This window comes from Ochotona curzoniae, unplaced genomic scaffold, assembly GCF_017591425.1.
Source record: "Ochotona curzoniae isolate NIBS_2020 unplaced genomic scaffold, NIBS_Ocur_1.0 contig_4612, whole genome shotgun sequence".
Classification (NCBI taxonomy): domain Eukaryota; kingdom Metazoa; phylum Chordata; class Mammalia; order Lagomorpha; family Ochotonidae; genus Ochotona; species Ochotona curzoniae.
The window spans coordinates 14,331,414-14,357,629 of NW_024466343.1; the positions used below are offsets into that span (position 1 = coordinate 14,331,414).

The window sequence follows — 26,216 nt, forward strand, 5'->3', positions numbered from 1 at the left end:
CTAAAACTCTCAGTCACATCTGCAAACTTGCTGTCAGAAGGGGATCTCCTCATGGATCCAGGATCAGCACATGGACCTCTCTGTGGACGTTATCATTCTCTAACCACAGTGGTTAATAACATAGACACTGGAGCTGGATAGATAGGATTCAAATGATAATTCTGTCACTTAAGAACTACAGCCACAAATGACTTCACCTCTGACTCTGCCTCTTCCTCTGGAAAACAAGATAGATGCCTACCTCATAAGATTGTTGTGGACGTCAAATTGGATAGTACATGCACATTTCCTTACATAAAACTGTCAGAAGGTGCTTCATGTTAGCTGTTTTGAGTATAAAATAGTATTACAGAAACCTAGATCCATGAATGAGAATTGAGACCAAAAATAGGCCCACACACATATATATGGTCAATTGGTTTTCATAAGTGCAAATGCAATTCAGTGAAAAAAGATGGAATTTTCAACAAATGAAATTGGAACAATTGGATATTTATGTGCAAAAATATGAACATCAATCCGTACCATGCAACACAAAAAGTAGCTTAAAACAGCTAATTATAAAATAAAATTTTATTTTAAAACATTTTGCAGCGGAAAATATCTGTGACCCGTGGTTAGTCTAGAGTTTCGTAGGCACAATACCCAAAACCATAAATCTTCTAAAAATATTGAGAATTTAAGAAGCATTCTTGGTAATATTAATTTTTTTGTTTTATGGAATTCTAGTGAGCAGTTTAAAAAAATGAACTGTTACTATGTGCAGCAACATGGATTATTCTCAAAATAATAAAATGGGCAAATACCATTAACAGCATCTAAACATTCCCCAGAAAAAGCAAACTAGTCCATGTTGACCTGAAGTAGAGCAGTGATTTCCTCTGGGTTGATGGAGCATGCTGGGAGGAAGGGGACAAGAGGAAACTTTGTGGCTTATGGATGTGTTTGTTTCTTATCTTGAATGATAAATATATGTATCAAATTTTACATTTTATTTTTTTGCAGTTTACATCTAATAAAACTTTTGAGTGCAAGCTAGATAGTAACAACATTTTTTAAGTTCAGATACAATATATGGGGTTAATTGATTGTTTCAACATGCAGGGCAAGGAATGACAACCTGTTATTTGTGTTGTGTAACCCTCTGTCTTGTGCACATAATAAGACCCACGCCATGAACTGTTTACAGCTGGCAGCCTACCTTTGGGGTCTGCTCCCTCAGACTGTAAGGGGAATAAATGCCCTTCTCTGCCTACTGTGCAGTGTCACTCTGATCCTGCTCTGATCATGTGTAGTCGGGCTCCTCTGTGTTCACTTACTAAGCAGAGTTCAGACCCAGGGGTGGACCCCAGCTCCAATTCCTGCCCACTAGTCTGGACATGTTGCATGAACCACATGGACTGGGGTTTGTTCCACTAAAAATGGAAACAGTTACAGTAACCACCTCAGAAGGTTGTTGTGAGGCTAATTAGAACCAGTATTCCACAGACATTACTATATTTAACATGCCTGTCATTCACATACATGGCTATGCCTGAGGCCTGTGCTGGCCTCGTGTCCCCACACCTCCACAGCAAAAGTCCTTACGACAGATGGTCCTGAAGTTAGCCAGCTTCGGAAGTCCCAGTGGCTACCTCCTCTGCTCCAACACTATTCTCATCTCAACCAATGCCCCACTCTGCCCAAGGCTCGGCCAAACCCATGTTTATCAACCACCAAAGCCTCTTTGCTGTCACCTGGGATGCTGTCCTTAGTGTGTGCCTTGAAGCCTAAACAATAGCATTTCAAGAGAGACTGTAGGAAGTGGCCAGATACATCAGGCTTTGCTTTGTCTGGTTTGGCCATTGTGCTGCAGAGCGTGAAGATTGGCAGTATCTTGTGTGGTGTATTGGCTTCCAACTACCTGCAGTTGTTATAGATTGCTAACCCTGGCTAGACACAGTCTGCAGGTCTACCTGACTTGTGGAAAGCAGATTGTTGGATCCTATGCCTTGAAGGAACCCAATCTCTGTGGTAGAAAGATTTCTGTGAAAAAAAATATCAGCCACATAGAATTTGGAGTGTGTATTTGCTGGGCAACATGGAACAATCTTAGTCACGTCTTTCCAGTTTCTTGGATGTCAGAAGGCTCTCTGTTCTTTCCTACCATCTCCACTTACTGGTTTTTGGGGTCTGGTGCAATATGAATCAACAGTTACATTTACACTGTTACAATTACAATGTTAAAGTCTACCCCAATATAATAATTGTAAAGATAAGAAAACTGTATAAGTGGAATATCTGTTCGCAGGGTTGTTTATAATAATTGACAAGAAATGGTAAAAATTTTTGTTTTTTGCTTACGAGGATGGACATGGTTTGAAGTCATGCTACAGAATTAAGTGAAAATAAAAGGATATTGTAGAAAGATTGTTTGTTGCCAAATTGAAAGACTTAGGACATAAATATCAGCAGTAAAAGCAGGGTTTAGAGTATATGGAGTATATATAAGTATATATAGAGAAACTAGAGGAAAATATTGAAGTGTTCTTCTCAAGGGATAGTCTTAGATGCCATTGATATTTCCTTCTTTTGGCATTTTTGTGATGAAGTATTTTAAATATGAGAATAATGACTTTTGATTCAAAAGAATTATTACAAGAAAACAAATTCCCTGGTGCATACCTTTGAAGTGGTTATATCTAATGTCCAAACTCTACTTTGACTTTCCTAGGTCATCCGGAAATTTATCCTTTAGTATTGACTACCAAAACCCAGGAAATATTTAACTGCAGAATAGATGAAGATGTCACCGAGGAAACACCTTATAAGCTGATCAAAAAGGAAGACATTTTGGAGGACTTGCAGAACAGAGCTGCTGTGTCTGACTTCCACCCAGTCAAGAAACTTGTGCGGGTAAGAACTGCATCCTCTGACCTATGAGAAGAAGTTCCTGGCACCTAAAAAGCTGACTTGAAGAGTTTCAAATCTGCTATTCTCCATTATTACTTCAGATAATGCTGACATGCCCACACTTGCCCCAGAATCCTTTGTAGTGATCCTCTGTGGAAAGCAAAGCTGCAGCAGTGACCAGTCATCTTCACCCATGCCCAGAAAAGCTCATCTTTTCCCAGTTTTTATGAGAGGAGGAATATACTATGCTTTTCTTATATTGCTTTAACTGTTTACTTTTGGCTCTGATTTGTTGACAACCCCAACCCCCACCCCTACCAAAATATGTCATTTTGCCTTTTAGAGTTACAAATGGTAAATTTCTCTGAATACCTTGTGTTTTTAAGAGCTTTTCAAAGAATTTTTGCAATCTTTTGTTGTCAATCATGGATGGACTCTATGGTTCTCTTTTGTGTTGGTGGATTCGAGAAATGTTTGTTTTGTGTCAATGCTATGTAAATTGAATGACCCTTGAACATTTACCTTCTCTTTGAATTATATTCTTGTAGGAATATCCTGGTAATGAGATGCTGCTCGTTTATGACAAAGACTTCAAATATGGACTTAATTTTTACCTTATTGGCACTGAAGAAGGCAAAGAAAACTATTTAAATGTAAGCGAACCCCAGCCCTTGCCATCTGTGCTTTGTCGGAAGGACCAAAAACCTGTGGGGGACCCCTAACCTTGGTATTATTCTTTTCAACTATGTTTCCTGGGACCCAGATCAGGTTCTGGCCCCTATGGTAGGTGAGCAGTGAATGTGGGGTAAACTAAGACAAACATCTCGGGGTAGTGCGTACTCTACTCACTTGTGCTTCATTGGTCCTGGGAAAGAGGAAGCAGGTCTCGAGTCCCATGGCACTCAGCCAATTCTCTGCCTGCCTTCTCGCTTTCTCCTTGTCTTTAGTTCAGTCACCCGGCTTCTTATCAGCAAAAACAGTGGCACCCGTGACATGCTTTTTCAGGGCTGCCGTGAGGATCAGTGGGATAAAATGATGGAGAAAAACTCAACAGACTGATGAGCCTCACTCTCCTCTCTGACGTTCTCATGTGGTCAGGTTGTTTGGGAGATCAGGAGAGATGGGTTGCTTTGCATGTTTGTCCAGTAATCAAGGGAAATGCAGGAAAGTTGTGCTATTTTAAAATATCTATAGTCTGTAGTTAAAAATAATCTTATATTTTGGCTTAACATTTTCAGTCTTACTTTGGTGGTTGTTTTTTCCACTTTCTAGTGTTTTATTATATAGAAATAAATATTTTTAAATCTACAGAAGATTTAAATCTATAGAAAGCTCCTTAAGTCCTGTTTCTTTGCTCCTCCCTGGAAGGGGTCATTATTCTAAAGCAGTTCTATTAGTTCATAATTGACATAGAAATTATATCATTTCATACAGATTATTCTCAAAGTTTGTTTTTCATTGAATTATCAAATCATTGGTTTCATAAATTTTGACACATCTAGCTATGATGTATATGTAAACTGTTCATTAAAACTGTCTTATGGGATTTTATTTATGATTCTTCTGCACTGTCATCAATCCATCCCCTTACTGACCCTCCCTGGTTTAATACAGCCATTTTTTCATTATTATATATAAAGCAACAGTGAATACATAAAAACACACATAAACACATATAGACATGTTGGTTTTAAAAAACATTTAATAAATATCATATATTTGTGCTTATCCTCTTATTAAAGGATATTTCATTAAGTCAGAGAAAATTGTTCTATGTTTTATCCCAAGTTTAACATTCCTTATTCATATAGATGTTCAGAAAATCCTTTTTCCTTAGTGTTAATCTTTCCTGTTTTCCTCTTCCATTTATGTCTCTTTTTTCTTCTTTCTATATCCTTTATACCTCTTTATTCATCCTTTATTCCTCCTTTTTTGGGGCTTAGTTTACTGCTAATGAACTAATAAAAAGTACAAATAGAAGTACTTGATTAATTTATGTAAGAATGAAAGTTGTTGCAAAATGCAAGTATGAGGCTATAACCTAAATTTGGCCAAAGTTTTCAGAATGCTGTTTATTTTTTTTAGTTTCCAGAAGTACCTGAAGAACAGGAAGAATTGAAAGAACTTGTTCCTGAAGACATATATGTTTATAAACCACCTGTCTCTAAACCTTGGGTTTCTTTGGGCAGTGAAAAAGAAATTGAGGAAGAATCAGTTAAGGAATCTACAAAGCGGGTCAGCAGTTTAACTATGATTCCCATTAATACTTCCCTGTAACTAAGCTTTTATTTCTCAGAAGTCTGTTATGTTTGTATGTGTGTGACGAAGATGTTTTTGGTTTTGTTTTTTATAGAAGACTGTCATTGTTTGAGGGATTAATGGGTTGAATCTTGTCACTCCTGAAAACGTATATTGAAATCATAACCCATAGTTCTCCTAAGCCCTAGAACGTGAACCTATTTGGAAATGAAGTTTTTGCAGGTGTGAGCAGAAAAAAAAAAGAAGTCATTTGAGAGTAAGATGGACCCACAGTTCATTTCATTACAGGAAGGTGTCTGAGAGAGACACAGGGAGAGTGCCTGTGAAGGAGGCAGATATCAAAGGGATTGTGTCTGCCAAGGAAGGCCAGGGGTTGCTGGCCCCAACCTGGAGCTAGGAGAAAATCAAGCAGACTCTCCCTCCAATCCCTCCAGAGGAAACATCCTCCAACACCTCCATCCCACAGCTCTGAGAGAAGGAATTCCTGCTGTCTGAAGCCAGCCAGCTTATGTCACTTGGTGATGGCAACAACCCTGAGAAGCAAAACCACCAATGTTTCTTCCCAAAGCAACTCCTGAGAGGAGGATTTGTGTGTGAGAGATGATGTATTACAAAAAGGGCTAAGAAGAGATCATGAAGCACCACAGACAGGGACATGGAGCATGCTCTTGGAGGTGCAATCTGACAAAATTTCTACAGAATTAGGGCTTCTGCCTGAAGCCAGTAAAGCCACCCTACAGGGTAAATCACAACTGAGCTGTCCCTGACCAAACCCAAGGAAATGACCTGTGTGCTTGCTGCAGGCCATCACTGGTCAAGACATAAACTGTCAGTCATTACTGATTCTTTGTACCTGTGTGAGGCCTAGAGCAGCTTTCTAAAGAGAGGCAGCAGGTGTGGCCTGTGTGCGCAGACTGAGGGGAACACAAAAACTTGGCAAAGAGTCCATAAGAATAGAGCGCTGACATTGCCCTCCTATATATCTGTCTGTCTCCTGCACTTCGTTACCCTTTGTTGCTTCCGTGTGTCGTAGATCACGTACATGATTTCACGTAAACGACGTCAATTTGGTGCACCAGTTTCATTCAGTGACCAGAATGCTTCCAGTGTTAAAGATGCCTACATTGAATGTACGGCCTACCCAGATAAGAATTTCACCCTCACACAACTTGAGAAAGATGTTGGTATGCAAGCAGTCCCCTATATCAAAGACACAAGTACTCAGACCAGGTGGTAAGTATGTGAAGGACTTATGTGTTTACACAGCTGATTACAGCAAAAGCTAACAACTCTCGTGATTATTTTAAAGAGCTTTTTATAATAAGTAGGACTGGATTGACAATGATGGCATAGCTCTTCAGAGAGTAATTCTGCTCAAAGACCTAAGTGCATTCAATGATGCCTTTAGAAATCTGAACAAGAAAATGAGATACAGGTTTGTAAGACTGTGATCTCAGTGAAGTGGGACAGTAGCACTCTTAGTAATTACAGGGCATGTCATCTCTCACCTGGGCTATCGCCATTGCCACCTAACTGCTCTGAGCCAACACAGAATACTCATTCTTACATATCAAATTGAACTGCAATATTGCATTGCCTACATTTTCTCTTAGCTTTCCATCGCTTTCAGAAACACATCCATTCAGAGCCCTCAAGATGGCAAATAAGATCCTTCTCCAACCTCATCACCCCCTGTTCCTAAATGAACCTTCTCTGCTATGAGCTGCTCCCAGGTCCCAGAGAACCTTCATGTCTCCCATTGACTATACTGTTTTTCTCCAAAGATCCTCTCTCTGCCTCATCCACCTGGAGAAATCCCACTTTATCCAGTGAGGTACCAGAAAACACACATACACCTAGAGGTAGAATCGATCACTCCCTCGTCTCATCCGCAGTGGAGCTCAGAAGAGTCTTCATCATGGGCTAATGACCTGGACTGTACTCATTTTTTTTCTTGTCTGGGAACCATGTCATTTTCAGAGGACCAGCTCTTCATTAAAATTGGTCCAGTGAAGAAAATGATGTGAAGTGGATTGCTGATGGAATTTCACTCTGTGGACTTGACCAAGATTTGAATGTTATATAAATGTAAAGACATATTAAAATATGCTTTTTAAAGAACTTTTAAAATATTTTAATTTTGAAATAATTTTAAGTTTGCAGAAGAAAAGCCACACATTTTAAGTAGGATTTTGAGACATAGAGAAAGGGAAAGCAGCACAAATTTCTTACATGGCCTAAACAATTCAAGGAAGTGGGAGGTTTGCATGGGACCACAAAGAGAACAGCCTGGGCGAGTGGAGGAAGTAACAGGGAAGTGGCTTTTCTGAGGTGGACAGCAGGGAACTTTGGCAAGTTCTGAAGTAAGGGAGAAGGATGATGAGAAAGCTGTAAAAATTGAATGAGCCAGGTAGTATATAGAGTACAGGGCTAGGAAGAGAAAATCAGGAGCAGAGATGATTGGCCAAATAAAAGCCTGTGTTAATTAAAGCAGGTAAAATGTGATCGATGTCAAAATGAGCTGGCAACAGTAAACTAAGAGGAAGGAGTGGAAAGGAGACATGTAAGGACCCTACTATTACAACAAATAAAACTCCACTGTATTGACCCCTGTAGCTCCACCTCTTTACGATGAAACATCTCAAAGCAGTTAGCCACATTGCCCAGCTTCACTTTCCCTTCCACTATTCTGTCTGGAGCCTTTCTCTGAACAGTCTTAACAAGGTCACCAAAGACTTTCTCTGGTCTGATTGCATAACCCAGTGGTCAATTTTTCAGACCTTCTCTTACTTCACTTCTTGGCAGGACTGACCAGCTTTCCTCCTTGAAACATTATTTTCACTTAATTGATGGACAACATTTACTTCCTAACTCACCTCCAGCTCCTTCTCAGTTTCTTTTACCAGAGCCTCCTCAATTCCAAGCATTTGAGGATCCCCAAAGCCAGATACTTCTAATCTTTAATTATACTTACTTGCTGCATGAATTGATCCAGTCTTGTGGTATTACTTCTCAGTCATTTGCTTGTGACTCCCAAACCTGCACTTTCAACTTGGATCCCTCTAGTAAACTCTATTGTCATTTATTCATCACTCGGTTAGATTCTCATAGTATTTCAAATTTAATGTGCCAAGCCAACTACTTTATTTCTACCTCCACACCTGAATATCATCAGTAAAAGATGATGATATTCTTCTAATTAGATAGACCAAACACCTTGGGTTTTGTTGGGGTCTATCTTCAAATTATATCCAGTGGTATTACTTTGAACCAAGCCCTCTTCATATCTTGCTGAATTGTTGTCATCCCTCCTGAGCTTCTGTTTACTGCCACAACCTCAACTCCTAGGAGCGTATTTATAAAATGAAGGGAAAGAAGGAAAGGAGAAGGGAAAGGAGGAGGAGAGGGATGAAGTCAAGACTGGGTGGAGAACGATCTCCTGCCAAGGCCAAGCTGCCCTTACTCAGCTGAGTGTGACTTATTCCCAGTTTTGTGTATTTAGAGCAGGGTTTTTCAATCATGACATGACTGATATTTTAGGCTGAATTCTTCACTGATGTGGAAGGGCTACTTTACAGGGCATTTAACAGCATCGATGGGCTCCACCCATTAGACATCTGTGACACTTCCCAATTGTGGAAATCAAAAATGTTTCCAGATATTGCCAGATGTTCCCTAAAAGGATAGGGTGGATTTGATGGAGCACTGACTTAAAGAAATAAAGATTGCTAAACTTCTCAGTATGTTAGCACTGATGAATCTGCATGAAAGGTATATGATAGTTGATTATATCTTCCTATAACTTTCCGTAAGTTTCAGATGTTTTCTAAATGAAAATGAAAGTTTTATTATATTGATTACATTTTAAAACTGTATATGCAAACTTTGAATGGTAGTCAGTTTCAGTTGTCTGAAATAAACAAAAAATCCAATGCATGGGATTTCAAGTATTAAGTAAGATGTTAAAATAACTGCCACAGAGACAATCTTTTGACTTTTCATGATCTATACTTGCTTTTCTTTTATCTAATCTAGATGTTCACTTTTTAAAATACTAGGACATACCCCAAAAATGCTGCTACACAATATCATGCAAGAGAGTTCTCAGAAGAGGAAAAAGAGACATTTGGACAATCAAAGTCTTTGATTGATTTTCTTAACAATGTGTCCGTAAGGTAAATGATTCTATATTAATATTTTAAATAAAGCATAAAAATGTGTATATTTAGCTATCATAGTAAATCCTAGTCATCACTTCTGTAGATGGTATTCAGAGAGTTAATATGAACTGATATTCCGTAGAGTCTGAGCATTTGTTTCCTTTCACTTACTGAACAACATCCTAGACCTTGCAAGCTAGGGCCACACCATTGAGAATAATTGGTTCAGTGACAATCTTTCCCCAATTGCAAATGAACAATTGCAGATTGAGTCTTCCTTGTTGAAAATGCTTGGAACCAGAAACATTTTTGATTTCTAGTCTTTTGGAATTTGGGGATATTTACATATTCATAATGGGCTCCCTTATGCAAGGAGCCCAGTATAAACACATAATTCACTTACGTTTTCTCTATACCTTTTACATATGGCCAAAAGGAAATTCTATACAATATTTTTAATAACTTTTTTATTAAAATAATCATGAAATGAAGTTGCAGAGTATAAATATTTTCCCCCTGTGGCATCATGTCGGTGCTCAAAAAATTAAAGATTTTGGGAGCTCTTAGCACTTTAAATCTTCAGCTTAGGCATACTAATCCTATATTTGTATTCATCATAGTTTGTTTTACTTAAGTCCTTTCCTTCACTTCTCATTCACCTCTCATCTTTGTTTTTTTTTTTTTAAAGATTTACTTATTTATTGGAAAGTCAGATATACAGAGAGGAGGAGAGACAGAGAGGAAGAGCTTCCATCCAATGATTCACTCCCCAAGTGAGCGCAACGGCCAATGCTGTGCCAATCCGAAGCCAGGAGCCAGGAACTTCTTCTGGGTCTCCCACATGGATACAGGGTCCCAAGGCTTTGGGCCATCCTCAACTGCTTTCCCAGGCCACAGGCAGGGAGCTGGATGGGAAGCGGGGCTGCCGGGATTAGAACCGGCGCCCGTATGGGATCCCGGGCGTGCAAGGCAAGGACTTTAGCCGCTAGGCCACACTGCTGGGCCCCACCTCTCATCTTAATTGATCATCATCAGATGGTGAGGATGAGGAATTGTGGGTATGATGAAAAGGTGTAAAAAGGATCTTTTGACTTTTGAATTATCCTAATAGTATTCACAAAAATATCTTTGCAAAGGAGAACCCAAATTAAGACATACCTTTTGGATGTGTCACTGCTATCCCTAATTTCTGTGTTGATTCCACTCTCAAAGCAAGAATACTTCACAGTATGCCTTCTACAATAGGACCGGACTGGGCACAGAACCCTGGGATCATGAAAAACAGGCAGAGTTTGATCGAGTCTCTTTAAGCAGACATCAGGGTTCAGGGAAGTGGAGCCAGTGGGGGACACATCTGCCAGTTAAGCTATTAGCTTGGTTTCAATTTCTTTGCAAAATTAGAAATTCAGTGACAAAGTCAATTAAATAGCATATGTGAAACATTTTTATTTTTACATGTAAGAAAATCTCTTTCACAGTAGATTAAAGGTTGAGAAATTTCATCAAATTTCAGAAACTGCCAAGTATGTCCCAGAAAAATTGAATTCAAAATTTCATTAGGTGTTTTGGAAAGAGCATTAATTGTTCACTACTTACTCTCAGAGAGCATGTTGCATTTTATCCTATGTTGGCATTGAGAAAGAAGCTAGAAAACCTAAGATTTCTTATTCCTCAAATTGCAAATAACATTTGCTAATAAGAACATTTGCTTATATGTGATCACTTCTTAGGGAAAAAAAGACTGAAAAAATGTTTAAAGTGTTCTAGAAATGGGGCTGGCATTGTATGCAGCAGGTTAACCTGCCATTCTCGACACGGTCATTTTATTTGAGTACCATGTCCCAACTGCTCCACTTCTGATCCAGCTCCCTAGTAATGACTTGGAAAAAGCAATGGAAGATGGCTTAAGTATTTGGGCTTCTGTCACCCACATAGGAGACTAAGATAAAGTTCCTGGCTCCTGGCTTAATAACTTTAAATTTGAATAAATAAATCTTTAAAAAAACAGAAACTGTTCAAAATCAATGGCCAGTAGTCAATTCTCGATTATTCACAGCACGTATTATTTTAGTCTCATGTTTTTATTTTTCCCTTTCAGTCATCTTGTTAGAAAGAAATGAATAAGGAATAGTATTATAATAGATGTGGGTGGGAGGTAGAAAATAAGGAGAAGAAGAAACATTAGTACAGGAATTATAATGGCAGTGGTGAGGAAGTACTAAGAAGCTCATCCTACCTCCAGTTTCAAGTTTATTTGACTATTTTAAAAGTAACACAAGCCTGGCTTTGTTCTGTAAGAAAACCTTCTGAGAAATGAGATTTTTCATTGGTCCACATGGCTGTTTTTATGCCAATACCAGACTCTTTTGATTATAATTACCCAACAGAATGTTGTAAAATCTGATCCTACAATGCCTCCAACTTTGTATCACTTCACATTGCTTTAGCTATTTGGGATCTCTTCTGTTTCCATGTGAACTTTATGGGTCTTTTTACAGATCTGAGAACAACTTTAGTACTTTAATAGGGATCGCATTGAATCTATAAATTGATCTGGCAGTATGGAAATTTTGAAAACACTAATGCTTCCAATCCACAAATGTGGAGTTTTTTTTTTTCTTTCATTTTTGTTGTCTTCTGTTTCTTTCCTTAATATTTGGTAGTTTTTACTATAGAGATCTTCTATCTGTCTGGCTAAATTTGTCCCAAAGTATTAAAAATTTTTGTAGTTATGATAAATGGGACTGATATTACAAGCTTTTCCTTAGCCATAGTATTGTCTTTGTATAAAAGACTATTGGTTTTTATGTGTTAATTTTATACCCTGCAGCTGTGCAAATCCCTCTTACAAGTTCTGATAGTCTCTTAGTGAGGTCCTCTGGTCTCCCTATGTACAGGATCATCTCAGCTGCAAACAGGGTTAGCTTGACTCTCCCTTTCCATTAGTCTCCCTTTGATTTCTTTTCCTTGTCTATGATATATGAAAGAGTTATCTGTACCCAATGTTTACCACAGCTGAATTCATAACAGATAACATAGGGAATCATGCATGATTCCACTAACTGATGACTAGCTAAAGAAATCATACATGACCATATAAAGGCTACTCAGCCATAATAACGAATGAAATCCTGTGCTTTCCAACAAAATAAATGCTGTTGAATGTTGTTATGCTTAGTGACATAAGCCAGTCTCCAAAAGACAAATATATTTTCTCTGATTTCTGGTGCCTAATATACAGAGAACAAAAACATGTAATATATGTGAGTGAAATTGAGGTGTTGAGATTTAGTTATCATTTATAACCCTTGTCTGTTCTCCTGAGGAGCAGTGGTATTTCTGCTTTCTACATGTTGAGTTCCTTATTCAGTGGAGAATTAAGCTTGTGATTATAAACTAAATTCAAAGTATGTCATTGCAAGAAGTTAAAATAAAGAAATTAGGAAGTGGGCGTCAGGGAAGAAGTGGGGAGACTCGCTATGCTGTTACATCTATATGAAATATATGGCATCTGTTCTCTTTACATAAATAAATAAATAAATAAATTTTTTTAAGTATGGAGAGATATCTTTTTCATAGGATTTTGGCTAAAACCTAACTTATCAGAAGTATTAGTTGCAGAGAAAATGATAGAATCTGAGAGAGATGGCAAGGATATTCCCATGGCAACCAAGAAACCTGCATTTTGGAATCAGGAAAGCAGTGATGGGCCTGGGTTTTCTTCTGGTTAACAGTTCTGCCAGCCTCCAATTTTTTGCTCTCTGAATCACGTTTTCTGAGAAATCCAGTGACTGCACCTTAAGAAAAGGGTTTTTTTCTCGTCTCCCTTGTGAATGTTGCGCGTGCCTGTCACTCTTAAGCCAGTTGGAAGACTCAGGAAAGCAGAGCAAAGAACCTGTCTTTAACATCCTTTTAGGGAATTCCTGTCTCACCCAGGTTGACATAGAAATGAGTAATGGTTCAACTTGAAATTGAATTGAAGCCTTGAAGTTCCATGCCTTAACATGAGCAGCTACACGGAGCTACTCAAAGGTTAATGAGCAATTGAGCCTCCCGGGGACCTTGTTAAAATGCAACTTCTGATTCCATAGGTCACCTGTGTCTCTACCCTTCTGACAGGTTCCAGACAGTGCTGCTACTGCTGGTCCCTGGGCCACATTTTAAGTAGCAAGGTCCTACGAAATACTCTGTTTTGAAAGACGAAGTTCAAGAATCCTTTCATGGAGATGGGATTCAATCAAGCAATGACTGGTAACAGTAATGATGTAGGAAATGTATCAATCCTTTGTACATATTGTGATGAGATGTCATGGAATCATTTAAATAAATACATTTTCTGATTTTAAGAAATTTGTAAATGAGAACAGCTCTTTCAGCTCACCACACCTATGAACAACACAAGCTGCTGGGTCATTAGGATGAATCATAGAGGGCATCCTAGTTGTGGGAAAGCCCCATGAGGCCTCCAGAGCAAACAGAAGCTTCAAATCTAAGCATATAAGGGATGACCAGCATCATGGTAACCGTTTAAAATGGGAGCCAGTCAAAGCGGGGTCTCAGGTACTGCTAGGAGATAATTCTACCACTCAGAGCATCTCTTACAGGAGAGCCATTAGCAGGACAAGGCTTCATTTTAGAGACTGTTTCATGCATTGCTGGAAGTTTAATAATGCAATTTGACACAGTAGCAACTCTGAAGCTTTAAGGCAACTAATTCCCCACCCCAACATACACCCTTCTAAATTTCCTATCTTCATTGACTGAGAATCTCTTATTTGTTGTTTGGAATTATATAAACGCACTTGCACTGGTGCTATTTGTGTAAGTAATCATTTGGTATTAAATATGCCTAAGAAAATTGCCTTTTGGGCCCGGCGCGATGGTGTGGTGGCTAAGGTCCTTGCCTTACACGCCCGGGATCCCATGTGGTCGCCGGTTCTAATCCCAGCAGCTCCGCTTCCCATCCAGCTCCCTGCCTGTGGCCGGGGAAAGCAGTCGAGGACAGCCCAAGGCTTTGGGACCCTGCACCCGTGTGGGAGACCCGGAAGAGGCTCCTGGCTTCGGACTGGCTCAGCTCCAGCCGTTATGGCCACTTGGGGAGTGAATCATCGGATGGAAGTTCTTCCTCTCTGTCTCTCCTCTCTGTATATCCACCTTTCCAATAAAAAAATAAAAAAATAAATCTTTTAAAAAAATTGCCTTTTGTGTCAGTTTGGGCTCTCCAGGAAGCAACTGAGACCAAGTTGCTAATAGAGGTCTACTCAGTACTCAGGGTTGCACCGGGAAACCGAAGGAGGAAGGAGCAAGTCAGAAAGGCAGAGTTTCAGGCCAATCCCCAGCCAAGCTAGTTCCCTTCCACAGCAACTGAAACCTGGTGCAGGAGTCAGAGGCCAACCAGGCCAAGTCTGCAACTGTCACACTCGGTCCCAAAGCCAGGGGGCAGCACATGCCACAGGCAGCTCAATTGTGCCTTGAAGGCAGGCCGACCAGGAAGCTGCTAGAGGCTATTGGCTAACAGCACTCCTGGTAGCTTAACAGCAAGTTTTTTTTAAAACAAAATACTTCATATTAGCTTATTTATTTATCTTTGCTATTTTATTAATTTGTAGTTTGAAAGAAAGAGATCTGCTATCTCTTGGCTCACTTTTCCAAATGTCTGCAAATAGCCAAGGCTTGGGCCAGATCAAAACCAGGAGGCAAAAGTTCAACCCATATCTCTCAGGAACCCAACTACTTCAGCCATTATGTGCTTGCTTGCAGGTGCACACTAGCAGGAAGCTGGTACTGGGTGCATTGCTGGAAACCCAGGCTCTCCATTGTGGGATCAAAGCATCCCGAGTGGTGTCTTCATCGGTGTGTCCAACACTAACCCCAAAATTGCACATTCTTGAGAGAAGCTCTGAGCTGCACACTGCCAGGAACTTTTTCTAAGTCATTTATCTCACATGAGGTTAATCATTATTTTACCAAATGGAATTGAGAAGGATTGGTTTTTGTTCAGTCTAAGTAAAGTAACTTGTAGCACTAAATACTAAAACCCAAACACTTTATTTTTATTACAGTGTTGAAATAGCCCTGCAGCAAAATGAAATCATGGACACATTTATTGATGACTGGAGACACCTGGCAGAAGAGGAAGGCACATTTGGGGACAAGTCCGACACTCACCTGAAGGAGTACCAGTCCTTCACGGACCTTCATAGCCCCATGGAGAAGATGATCACCTGTGTGTCTTGGCACCCAACTATCTATGGTGAGGACCCTGCTGGTGAGGACATTAAAATCATCTCATTTTCACATGGAAAATAGCCTGTTTGCTCGATTTCAATAAAATCACTTCTACTTGGTGAGTACCAGCCACCTGCCAAGCACTTTCTGTACCTTCCCTTCCATATGTCCTCCCAGCTTTCCTGTAGGAGAGGTTCATATTTATTATCTCTGTTTTACACCAAGAAGAAAGAAACTCAGTGCAGAGAAGTGGCATGCTCAGGTCACCCACCTGGTGCAACACAAAATCAGAATTTGATTCAGATTGATTGTACTGCCAGGGCAGAGTTCATTCCATCCAATCCTCTGTCTCTGATTGTTAAACTAGATAATAAACACCCTGCCTTCAGCAAGCTCTGCGGTCAGAAGCAGTAGGACTACATGCAGATAGAGACATACAGAAGGGCCCTCATTTCTCGTTCTTCTAGCCCAGAGTCCCTGTTGGCCATTATGTAATACACACAAAATCCAAAGCAAATATTACTTTTTTAATGAATGTTTGAAGTCCATTGTTGATTTTATGCCAGCAGTACTCCTCAATTCGAACTAACCTCATTCCGAGTGCTAAATAAATGACCTGTGGCTAGTAGCTGCCACACAAAACAGCAGAGCTCTAAGACAGCTCTGGCGCTCCTATGGATATTTCTACTCAGATTTCGTCAGAATGGAAGCAAAGAATCATTCTGTAGAAAGTGACACTAGAACCACCTCTCCTGATTCAGTTGCAGCTGACTTAAACTTCTCCTTGTGCCTCACTCAGGGCTGATAGCTGTGTCGGTGGCTGTGCGTCTCTCCTTTGAAAACAGAGTCCAGTTTTCTGGTAAATTGTTGCTGCAGCCATCACTAATTCTTTTCTGGAGTTTCTCTGATCCCATCCATCCTCAGGTAACGAGGGAGAGTTGGCAAGGTAGTGTAAAAAAATTCAGCTGCCTTAGTGTTTTTTTTTCAAGCTATGATCTTAATATATTTTCTCACTCTTTCTTGAATGTGCTGGGTTCACCTCAGTTAATGCTAGAAAGCCCAGATGACATCTTCTGTTTCCAGTTCTGTCCCAGTGACCCCAACATCATCGCTGGAGGCTGTATAAATGGACAGGTAGGTGTGAGGGGCTTTTCAGCTACTTATTAAAGTAAAAAACATTTCTCTGCTAAGCTTTGATTTTGTAGGATTTTTTCTTTCCTTTCTTTCTTTTTTGTTTAAGAATTTCAGTTCCACAGAAGCAAAGAATGCCAGTTTTAGGTCACTTTTCATACCAGGGTACAAAGACGTGTTAGACATGATATGAAACACCTGAAGTTCTCCAGAACTGGGTGCCCTCCTGTAAGAACAAAAGTTACAAGAGGCATCATCTGATATTTCCCCAGGGTTGGGGTTAAAAAGTGATTGTAAATTTAAACAGTCATATGTCATTAAGTTTAGGTATCGATAATCTGACACTGTTTGTGTCATTTTTTTCTCCCTTTTTAGATTATTTGATGTACATAGAGTTTATAAAATTTAAATCCTGTCTTCTGATCTTGTGCTTTTCTAATAAAACAAAACAAAAATCTTTGTAATTAAAGTTTGAATTTATTGTGATTTAGTGAGCTAGACAACAATCTTTGTGTATGCCAGGAAAACTTTTGTGGTTAAGATTTAACTGCAGCTCACATAAACATTTATCCAGAACCTGGAAAACAAATTTCTCCTGCATTGTTGTTAAATAATTACAGAGGGTTGTCATAATGGCGCGCAGCTTATCCCCCAAGCCTTTCCCATAATACCTCGTTTATTCATTACAAAGGGAATTCAACTTTGCTTTAAAATATTTTAGAAAAGCGCATACTGAAAATAAAATCATGGGATTTGCTTAATCCTGACAGTTTAACATTTTAATGTACCAAAATATATTTTAGTCATTGAAAATTAATTGAATTCAGTGTTGTATATTCTACCTTATGCTGATTCTTCAAAAAGGTAACTATCTTGACATGAAAATTCAGAGTTGGCCCTAATATTCAGTTTGATAGAAGTTAGCACTTCGCAGCATTTGAGCATAGCTCGGTTTCCATACTTGATTCAGGAGCACAGACTGTTTACCTGGAGTCTAAAGCAGCTGGTCCTACAATCACAGCCCCTGGCCAAGCGGAAGAGGAACTCTTGTCAACACAAACGGAATCTCATGGCACTTGGGTTAGATTTTTAACAATACTAGAATCTGTTAAACTCAAAATTTAAAAGGCTGAGACTTCTTTTATAGAGAAGAAAGCATTCTTTTTTATTTATCTTTAAACGTTCCTGGCTGGGGGTCTGGCACGGTGATCTAGCACCTAAAGTCCTCGCCTTGAACATGCCAAGATCCCATAAGGGTGCCAGTTCAAATCCCGGCAGCTCCACTTCCCATCCAGCTTCCTGCTTTTGGCCTGGGAAAGCAGTCAAGGACAGCCTAAATGCTTGGGACCCTGAACCCACATGGGAAGAGCTCCTGGCTCCTGGCTTTGGATTGGCTTACCTCCGGCAGTTGTGGTTACTTGGGGAGTGAATCAATGGACGGAAGATCTTCCATTCTGTATATCTGATTTTGTAATGAAGAATAAACATAAATCTTAAAAAAAGAAAAGTTCTTGGTTGGGTCCCAGCACAGTAGCCTAGTGGCTAAAGTTATCGCTTTGCATGCGACTGCTGAGATCCCATATGGGTGCCAGTTCATATCGCGGCTATTCCACTTGCTATCCAGCTCCTTGCTTGTGGCCTGGGAAGGCAGCAGAGGATGGCCCAAAGCTTTGGGACCCTGCACCCACATGGGATACCCAGGAGAAGCTGCAGGGTCCTGGGTTCGGATCAGCTCAGTTCCAGCTATTGTGACCACTTGGGGAGTGAACCAACAGATAGAAGATCTTTCTCTCCATCTCTTTTTTCTGTAGTTCTGTCATTCCAATAAAAATAAATGAATTTTTAGAAAAGAAAAGCTCCTGGTTATCCCCTAGGGTGACTGACTTCTCATGTTGTATGTCAGTAGGATTTTTTTTTAATATCTGCAAGACTCAACTATCTCTGAAAATGCAATAATCATATGTGCTTTTGTTTTAGGTTGTCATGTGGGATATCACTTCACACGCAGATCGCATAGAAAACATCAAGGCAGGGGGTAGCAGAAGTAAAAAAGTCGCTCTCAAGGTTAGCTTTTTGTAACTTTGCACTTGTGAGATTGTTCGTAACAGAACTGTGAAGCTTAGCATAGTCATTGCAGGGAAGCAGGAGGGGGGACACTGTTTCCCAGGATTTCCCATCTGCTTGTGGGCATGTCCCAGTCACTTCTAAGTGGGCCTACATTAAAAACTCAACCAAGCTGCTTGCATCATCTGTGCTGGGATGTTAGGTTCTTTTTGCGATTATTGTTGTTAAACAAAATGAAGGGACCAAGTGACTTATCTTAAGGCATGTCATTGAAAAACCGTAAGTGGCAGGGTCAGGTATGCGGGGTCTGCATTACGGTCCTGTGAGGTTGGATGTGCCATCTCACATGCGCGGGAATCAATGTTCCCATGCATAAAATGCAGAGGTTACTGTCCTCCTGAGACTTCGTGAGATGGCAAGTTCTGTGGAGAGAGTTCAGCAGATGTCTCGGCTCACTCTCAGTACTTACCCACTAGATTACACATCTGCATTCATCGGCACATCAACTGTTAGCTCACCAAGGAGTGGTGGCATGTCATGTGGGCACACAGAGATATACCTTTTCAAAAATCAGTGTCTTACTGATTCTTAAGGGAATAGTTCAGTAATATTTGTGGACTTGAAAAACAAAGAAAAAGAAAAGCTTTAAACCACTAGTGAAGGTAGACAATCCTATTACCTAAGTGTATGGCATATAGGAACATTAATTTGTATTTTTCCCTGAGCTGGTATATCTCCAAGTTTCAGTTGGAATAAAAATTTAAACATGAGTTCACTCATCAGCACTCTGAATTAGCAAGTAACTCTGCTTTAACATTTTTGCAGCCTATGTTTCTCCTTGAACCAGACAGTAATAAGGAAGCGATGTATATCAGACACTGCGCAGTCTCTTCAATAGAAAACGGACACAAGAAAGTAATTACAGATATCCACTGGCTGTCTGATACATTTGAGGTAAGTCTTGATGGCTTTACACTTGTCTCAGGATGGGTTGTAAATGTTAAGGGTTTTAGCCCAAGAAGATGTTTCAAATGGACAGTTCACTTATATCTACATCAGCCAGGAACTCCATATCACAAAGCTGAGTTGCTGTTGCCATGTCAGGACCCAGCTTAAGGAGAAGATTATGATCACTCTTCCAGTGTGGAAAGCTTATAAATTAAAGATGTAGATGGTGCCAACACTGATAAAATACAACGGTGAAGAAGATGATTTGATATGTGAAAGTCAGGTATACATATGTTACAGTCTGAGTGTTTATGGAGTTAGGATGCCAGTTATCTGGAGGCCAGCAAGCCCTAAAGATCTGTGATACATTGCCAGCTGTGAGTTTGCCCAAGCACAGTTTTTGAATTGAATGACCAAGAAGGTCGTGTTTCTATGTTGATCTGAGTGTGGCACCTTCACAAATTGCCTACTGATTGTGCAGTAACAAGTCCAGGTAACTGCCTGGCACTCTGGTTCTGAATTTGCCCGTATTGGGGACTTTGGATGCTGTTTGGCACCCCACGTGTTTCCTTCAGGGATACTAAGGAGTTACTGGGTGATTTGAAGAATTGCTAGATAAGAATATCCAAGAATATACTAACTATTCTGGTAGTATTCTGAGTTAGGACAGCTAATTAGATCTGCCAGATAATCTGCCAGATATTTTAATGGCATTCCAAGTTAAAATTATATGAAGTGTATATAATTCTAAAAATCATAAAAAAAACCAAAACAAATAGCTTAGATATCATCTCTATTAGCAAGAAAAACCTAACATGACATTGGAAGTTGGAGCAAATGAAAAAGGACTTCATTTCAAATCACATCAGACACATAAATATGTTGAGATGGCTACAAATTTAAATAAAATAAATCATAGAAAATGCAGCAAATAAGAATACACTATCAGATTCTGGAATTCTTCTAAGCTTGTTAGACCTGAAAGAAATCACAAACAGAAAAACTGACAGATTCAAAAGATTCGCAACAAATGCAAATATAAAATCTCAGATTATCAAAATTTACACAAAAGTAATTAGTAAGTCATCATGAAAACATTAACTCATAAAATATCCACTAATAACAAAAGAAAATTACTGGCTTATTTCAGACTTAATTTTTAAGTGGAAATTTCAAGCAACAAAATTGTAAAACTGAGACTGCAACATGAACGTCTAGAATTAGTCAGTGTGGCTCTTCATTCAAATGTCCAAACTTGGACCAGTCACAGTAGCCTAGTGGCTAACGTCCTTGCCTTGAACATGCTGAGATTCCATGTGGACGCCGGTTTTGGTCCCGGCAGCTCCACTTCCCATCCAGCTCCTTGCCTGTGGCCCCGGGAAAGCAGTCGAGGACGGCCCAAAGCTTTGGGACCCTGCACCCACATGGAAGACCAGCAGGAGGCTCTTGACTCCTGCCTTCAGATAGGCTCAGCCCCAGACATTGTGGCTACTTGGGGAGTGAGCCAGTGGATGGAAGATCTTTCTGTCTCTCCTTCTCTCTGTAAATCTGCCTTTCCAGTAAAAAGAAATAAATCTTAATAAAAGAAGAAGAAAGAAAGGTGGGTAGAACTATATTTGATTTTTTTAAATTCTTCCAAAATTTCTGTTATATTGCTATGTTTGGGTATTTTCAAATGTTGAAGAATAAAGCTCCTGAGCGTACATCTCTGAAGTCTCCAAACTCATCCATCAGAGAAGCCTCAGTATCCCAGCATGAGACAGGCTGTCAGAAACATGAAAGGTTATCAGATTTGAGTGCAAGTTGCTAGCCACAGCTGAACCTGCGACAAGTGCAGGCCTGGAGTGGGTCAGTCGTTTTGTGGTTGTCTGGTTCCTGGGATGTGTCCGGTCTCGCGAAGCCACCACCTGTCCCTGTGCTCCATGCCTCCTTTCCTGGTTGCTTTGTAGCCAAAAACCCTGTTCCTATTCTGCTTATCATCTTCCCAGGAAAACAGGGTATTGGGCTAAGTCACATTCCTCTACTGATCTGAGAGTGGTCCCCTCATAGGTTGCCCTAAAGCTTTTGTCTCCTCTGAGAACTCGCTGAGGAAAGTTGTGGACCCCCTGGGACCTTGGGGAGTCATGAAGACCTGCAAGGGATCCACTGAGGATTGGCAGAGTTGTGCTGCTGATTAGGAGGAGTTCCAAACTGTGCTGATGTCTGACTGAGCTCTAGGTCTCTAATAAGAATGGATAGAGAAACCATGGCACATCAATAGTATATTGTAAACTACTGAGATAGTTTGTGAATGAGCAAGTAGTGCACAAATTATGTAAAGTGAAAAATCTCAGTATTAGGGCGTAGGCATTTCACACAGTTGAGTTGGACATCCAGATGCCTGGCTTCAGGTCCTTGGCTTTCCTTCTGAGTCTGGCTTGCTGCTAAGGCCACCCTAGGAGACAGCAGATGACGGGTCTCTTTCACACATGTAGGGGACCCAGATTGCATTCCAGGCTCCTGCCTTCAGCCTGGCCCATTCCTGGTGTTCCAGGCATTTGGGAAAGTAGAGCATCAGATGGGAAATTCCTCTGTGCAGCTCTGTCCATTCGTCTCTCTTTGCCTTTTAAATAAATAAAATAATTTTTAAATGTACAGGCATTCTTATCAAAACTTTAAAAATATTTCTGGGACAGAAAATTGAAAAAAATTATATGCAGATTGTGTTTGATTTTAAAATCACAGATTCATTGTTGTAGCACAGATTAAACTTCTGCCAGTGACATGAGCATGCCATATGAAAGAGCCAGTTCAAGCCCCAGCTGCTTCACTTCTAATCCACTTCCTGCTAATGCCCTCGGCAGGCAACAGATGATATCTCAAGTGCTTGGGTCTTTCTGCCACCGACATGAGAGACCTAGTTGGAATTACTGGCTCCCAGCTTTAGCCTCACCCAGACCTGGCTATTATAGCCATTTGGGAAGTAAACCATCAGGTGGAAGATTCTTTTTCCCATCCTCTCTCTCTGTGTAGTTCTGCCTTTCAAGTAAAATTAGATTTTAAAAACTTGTAAAATCTTTTATTTCCCAGACATTTATGATAGTATCATGTTCTTTTATTAAAATTTAAAACAAGGCAACAAAAAAACTTAAAAGTACCTATTTAAAAATATTCTTCTAGATGTACAGAATTGACCTTTCTTCCAATTTTTAAAAACTAGATTAACAGACTGGGCTCTGTCTATGAGAATCGAAGTGGAATATCCTGTCAACTTGTGACGTGTTCAGCAGATTGGTATGTCTCATTTCAAACACTGCCTAAAATGTTTCTATATCATATGTTCTTTTTTCACTTGGATGCTCCTAAAACTATTGTCTTCTTTTGCTCTTTGTATGCCCTTTAATACAGTAGCTAAACCCAATATAGCTAAAGGACAGAATTTTATAGATTGCTAGTAGTTCATGCTTTTACAGAGATAAATTGTAAAAAGAGCAATTAACTAGGCTCATGACTGGTATAGAAATACCCATAGTTTTTCCTGCCTCTTCATGTTCCCAATATGTGTTATTTATAATTCCATAATATCATAATTATGAAGATTGTAAACATTTAATTAGGAAAGCATCTTTTAAAAATAGAAGGCTTACATTTTTGTTGTCTATTCATACTTTTTTTAGTATTTTTTTTAGTTATTTGGGAAAGAATTATCTATTTGAAAGGCAGACATATGGAGAGCTCCCTTAAATTTGCTCACTCTCCAAATATCCACAGCAGCCCTGCCAGGGCCAGGCTGAAGCCGCAGTCCTGGGACTCAGTTCATATCTCCCAAGCAGGCAGCAGTGCCACGAGTGCTTGAGCCATCACCCACTTCTTCCCAGGGTGTGCATCAGCAGGAAGCTGGATCTGAAATAGAGACAAGACTCAGAGCCAGGCACTCTGATCTGCAATGTGCATATCTCCAGCACAACTTGATCTGCTGTGCTAAATGCCTCTTCTCTTAGTGGATATTTTTTAAATGTGTTTTTCTATGAATAACTCCATAATTATGTTGAAAAATATATACTTAAGTGAAATGATCTCAATGTGTAGAACTTAAAATTCTGAAGTAGAAAATACCAAGTACAATTTGGGAAATCTTCATAAAGTTCATAAACGTGAATATTAGGGAAAAGTAATGCATGGCTTCCAAAAAATTTTCTTCAAAAAAAAAATGGTCTTTTAATTCTGGTTATAATGGACTTTTTAAAAAATTAGCTTTTTTAATCGGAAAGGCAGATCTACTGAGAAAAGGGGAGACAGAGAGAAAGCTCTTCTATCTGCTGCTTTATTCCTCAAATGGCCACAACAGCCAGAGTTAAGCCAACCAGGAGGCAGAAGCTTCTGGGTCTGCCCTGCAGGTTCCGAGTCCCATGGACTTGGACAATCCTTTGCTCCTTTTCCAGTCGTAAGTAGAGAGCTGGATCAGAAGTGAAGCAGCTGGGACACAAACTGGTGCCCAAATGGGATGCTGGCACTTGCAAGCACAGAATTAGCCTGTTGAGCCACAGCACTGGCTCTATCATGAACTTTTTGAAGAATGATTCTCTAAAATATAAAATGTAGAAAGTACTGATTCACAAAAATTTTAGTTTCACAAACATTAAAATATTACTTCAGGTACATTGTTCATGTATAGTGACACTAAGATTATACCTCATATCTGTAATTATTAAGAAAAGTAAACCATAAACCTTTTCTTTTAGCACAATATGTTTTTGGGATATTAGACCACAGAAAACTTTAACCCCACAAGTGACCGAGAAAAAGAAAGAAGAAACCATTGAAATTCCTTTTGATGTCCCTTCTACCTTTTTACATCTAGATCTCGCCTGGAAACCTCTCACTAAGGTAAATTACACAGGATTTAGTCCATCCCATTGGCTTCCATACTCCGTATAATACATACATATCCATATATATACCCTCATATACACACCCTCTATACATGTATATACATAAATTACCCTCAAATATACACCCTCTGTTCATGTGTGTACATATATGCATACACCCCACACATATACATATATGCACATATGACCCTCATATACAAACCCTCTAAAAACAGAGCAGTAATGTCCAAACTTGGGTCAGTAGCTGGGGGCTGGGAAGTCTATCTGGGCATCCCAAATGGTTGGCAGGGGCCTAAACACGTCACTGGTTTTCCCAGGCTGTAATCAGAGAACTGAATGCCAGGTGCAGCAGCCAGACACAGACTAGTGCCCATATGGGATGCAAGCACTACAAGGCCTGCTTGACCTGCTAGGCTACCATGCTAGCCTCTGATTTGATGAGTCCTGTCTTTATAATGTCTGATTTGAATCACAAACCTGATACTTTTCTTTTGACTTGTGAGTACTGTGGGAATGACATGATGATGTACTTGCTCCCAGTGCAAGAGAGCACATGGGCAGATGCAGAATATTCCTGGAGTTCCAGGGAAAGAACTGGGTAGAAATATTCTGGGTGAGGTTTATTCAAGAGTCATTACAACAAAAAACAAGCAAGCAAAAAGTCAGTAGTCTGTGGAGAGACAGCTGGAAGGAACGGAAGGGGAAGGGAGCCACAAGTGGCAAGTGAGGACGATGATCACAGGCCCACTTCCAAAACTCAGGCGTGTGTGTCCCTAGGGAGAACAAGAAGTCCCCAGGTTAATGCAAGTTCCATCCACAACTTTCCAAGGCTTCACAGAAGAAACAGGAGAACGAGTCATTCTTTTTTTTTTTTTAATTGCATTTTGACAATCTTTACATAGTTAATTGGAGTAAAAAGGTTCAAGGGCAACAGGAAAGTGGATAAGACTATTATTTTTTCCATATTGTTTCCTTCGTGTTTAAAGAGGGGTATAAAGGGAGAAGGCCCACTCCATTTCCCACCCTCCCCAGGTCCCAGATGTAGGGTATGCTCTGAGGTTCTTGCTCAAGTGGTTTTGATATTTCAACAGTTATGAATCGCTGCCAATCTTGCCACTCCAAGCACTATGAGGTTCTTGAAGAATCCACTGATTGACATAGCGCATCATAGAGTCTCTCTTTGCCCCGTATTTCGCTGCCAATACATAGCTGACATAATTGGTTGACCTGTTCTGTCTTCTCTCTTTTCTTGATTAGGGTTCTGAGTCCAGCATTTGGATTGGGGAGATCTCCAAAGAAACTTTGTCTGAGATGTTCTCAAGCCAGATTCTTGTATGTGCTAACAAGTACAGGGCCTGGCACAGTCCATGGTCCCGATCAGCTGGTGGTTGCAATTGCTGAGTTGGTTCTGTTTTCACTCCCGACTTCCACTGGAACCAATTGGTGTTGCAGTCCAGCCTGGTTCTGCCCAGCACATGCTCGGCCCTCGCATGAACCAGTGGGAGCTCCAGCCTAGTTGGAGCGACCCAAAATAACCCCCACCAGGCCCGCCCCCTACCCTGGTTTGCCAGTATGTGTAGCAGTAGTCCAGTCTGTCTCACTCCCCATTCCACCCCAGCCGCTGTCCTAGTTTTATGCCCTCCCGTGGAAGTGGTAACCCAAG

The 26,216-nt window shown here is 40.1% G+C and overlaps 1 protein-coding gene across 1 annotated transcript in view; it reads left to right on the forward strand.

Annotated features, from left to right (window-relative positions):
- DNAI3 (dynein axonemal intermediate chain 3) overlaps window positions 1-26,216 on the forward strand; it is a 66,782-nt gene that overhangs the window by 9,546 nt on the left and 31,020 nt on the right. Inside the window, exons 4-15 of the mRNA XM_040987239.1 lie at window positions 2,714-2,895; window positions 3,441-3,545; window positions 4,978-5,127; window positions 6,185-6,384; window positions 9,210-9,326; window positions 15,374-15,564; window positions 16,339-16,463; window positions 16,584-16,673; window positions 18,648-18,734; window positions 19,560-19,688; window positions 22,882-22,955; window positions 24,404-24,548. Coding sequence (XP_040843173.1) covers window positions 2,714-2,895; window positions 3,441-3,545; window positions 4,978-5,127; window positions 6,185-6,384; window positions 9,210-9,326; window positions 15,374-15,564; window positions 16,339-16,463; window positions 16,584-16,673; window positions 18,648-18,734; window positions 19,560-19,688; window positions 22,882-22,955; window positions 24,404-24,548 — 1,595 coding nt within the window. The remainder of the gene's footprint in view (window positions 1-2,713; window positions 2,896-3,440; window positions 3,546-4,977; window positions 5,128-6,184; window positions 6,385-9,209; window positions 9,327-15,373; window positions 15,565-16,338; window positions 16,464-16,583; window positions 16,674-18,647; window positions 18,735-19,559; window positions 19,689-22,881; window positions 22,956-24,403; window positions 24,549-26,216) is intronic.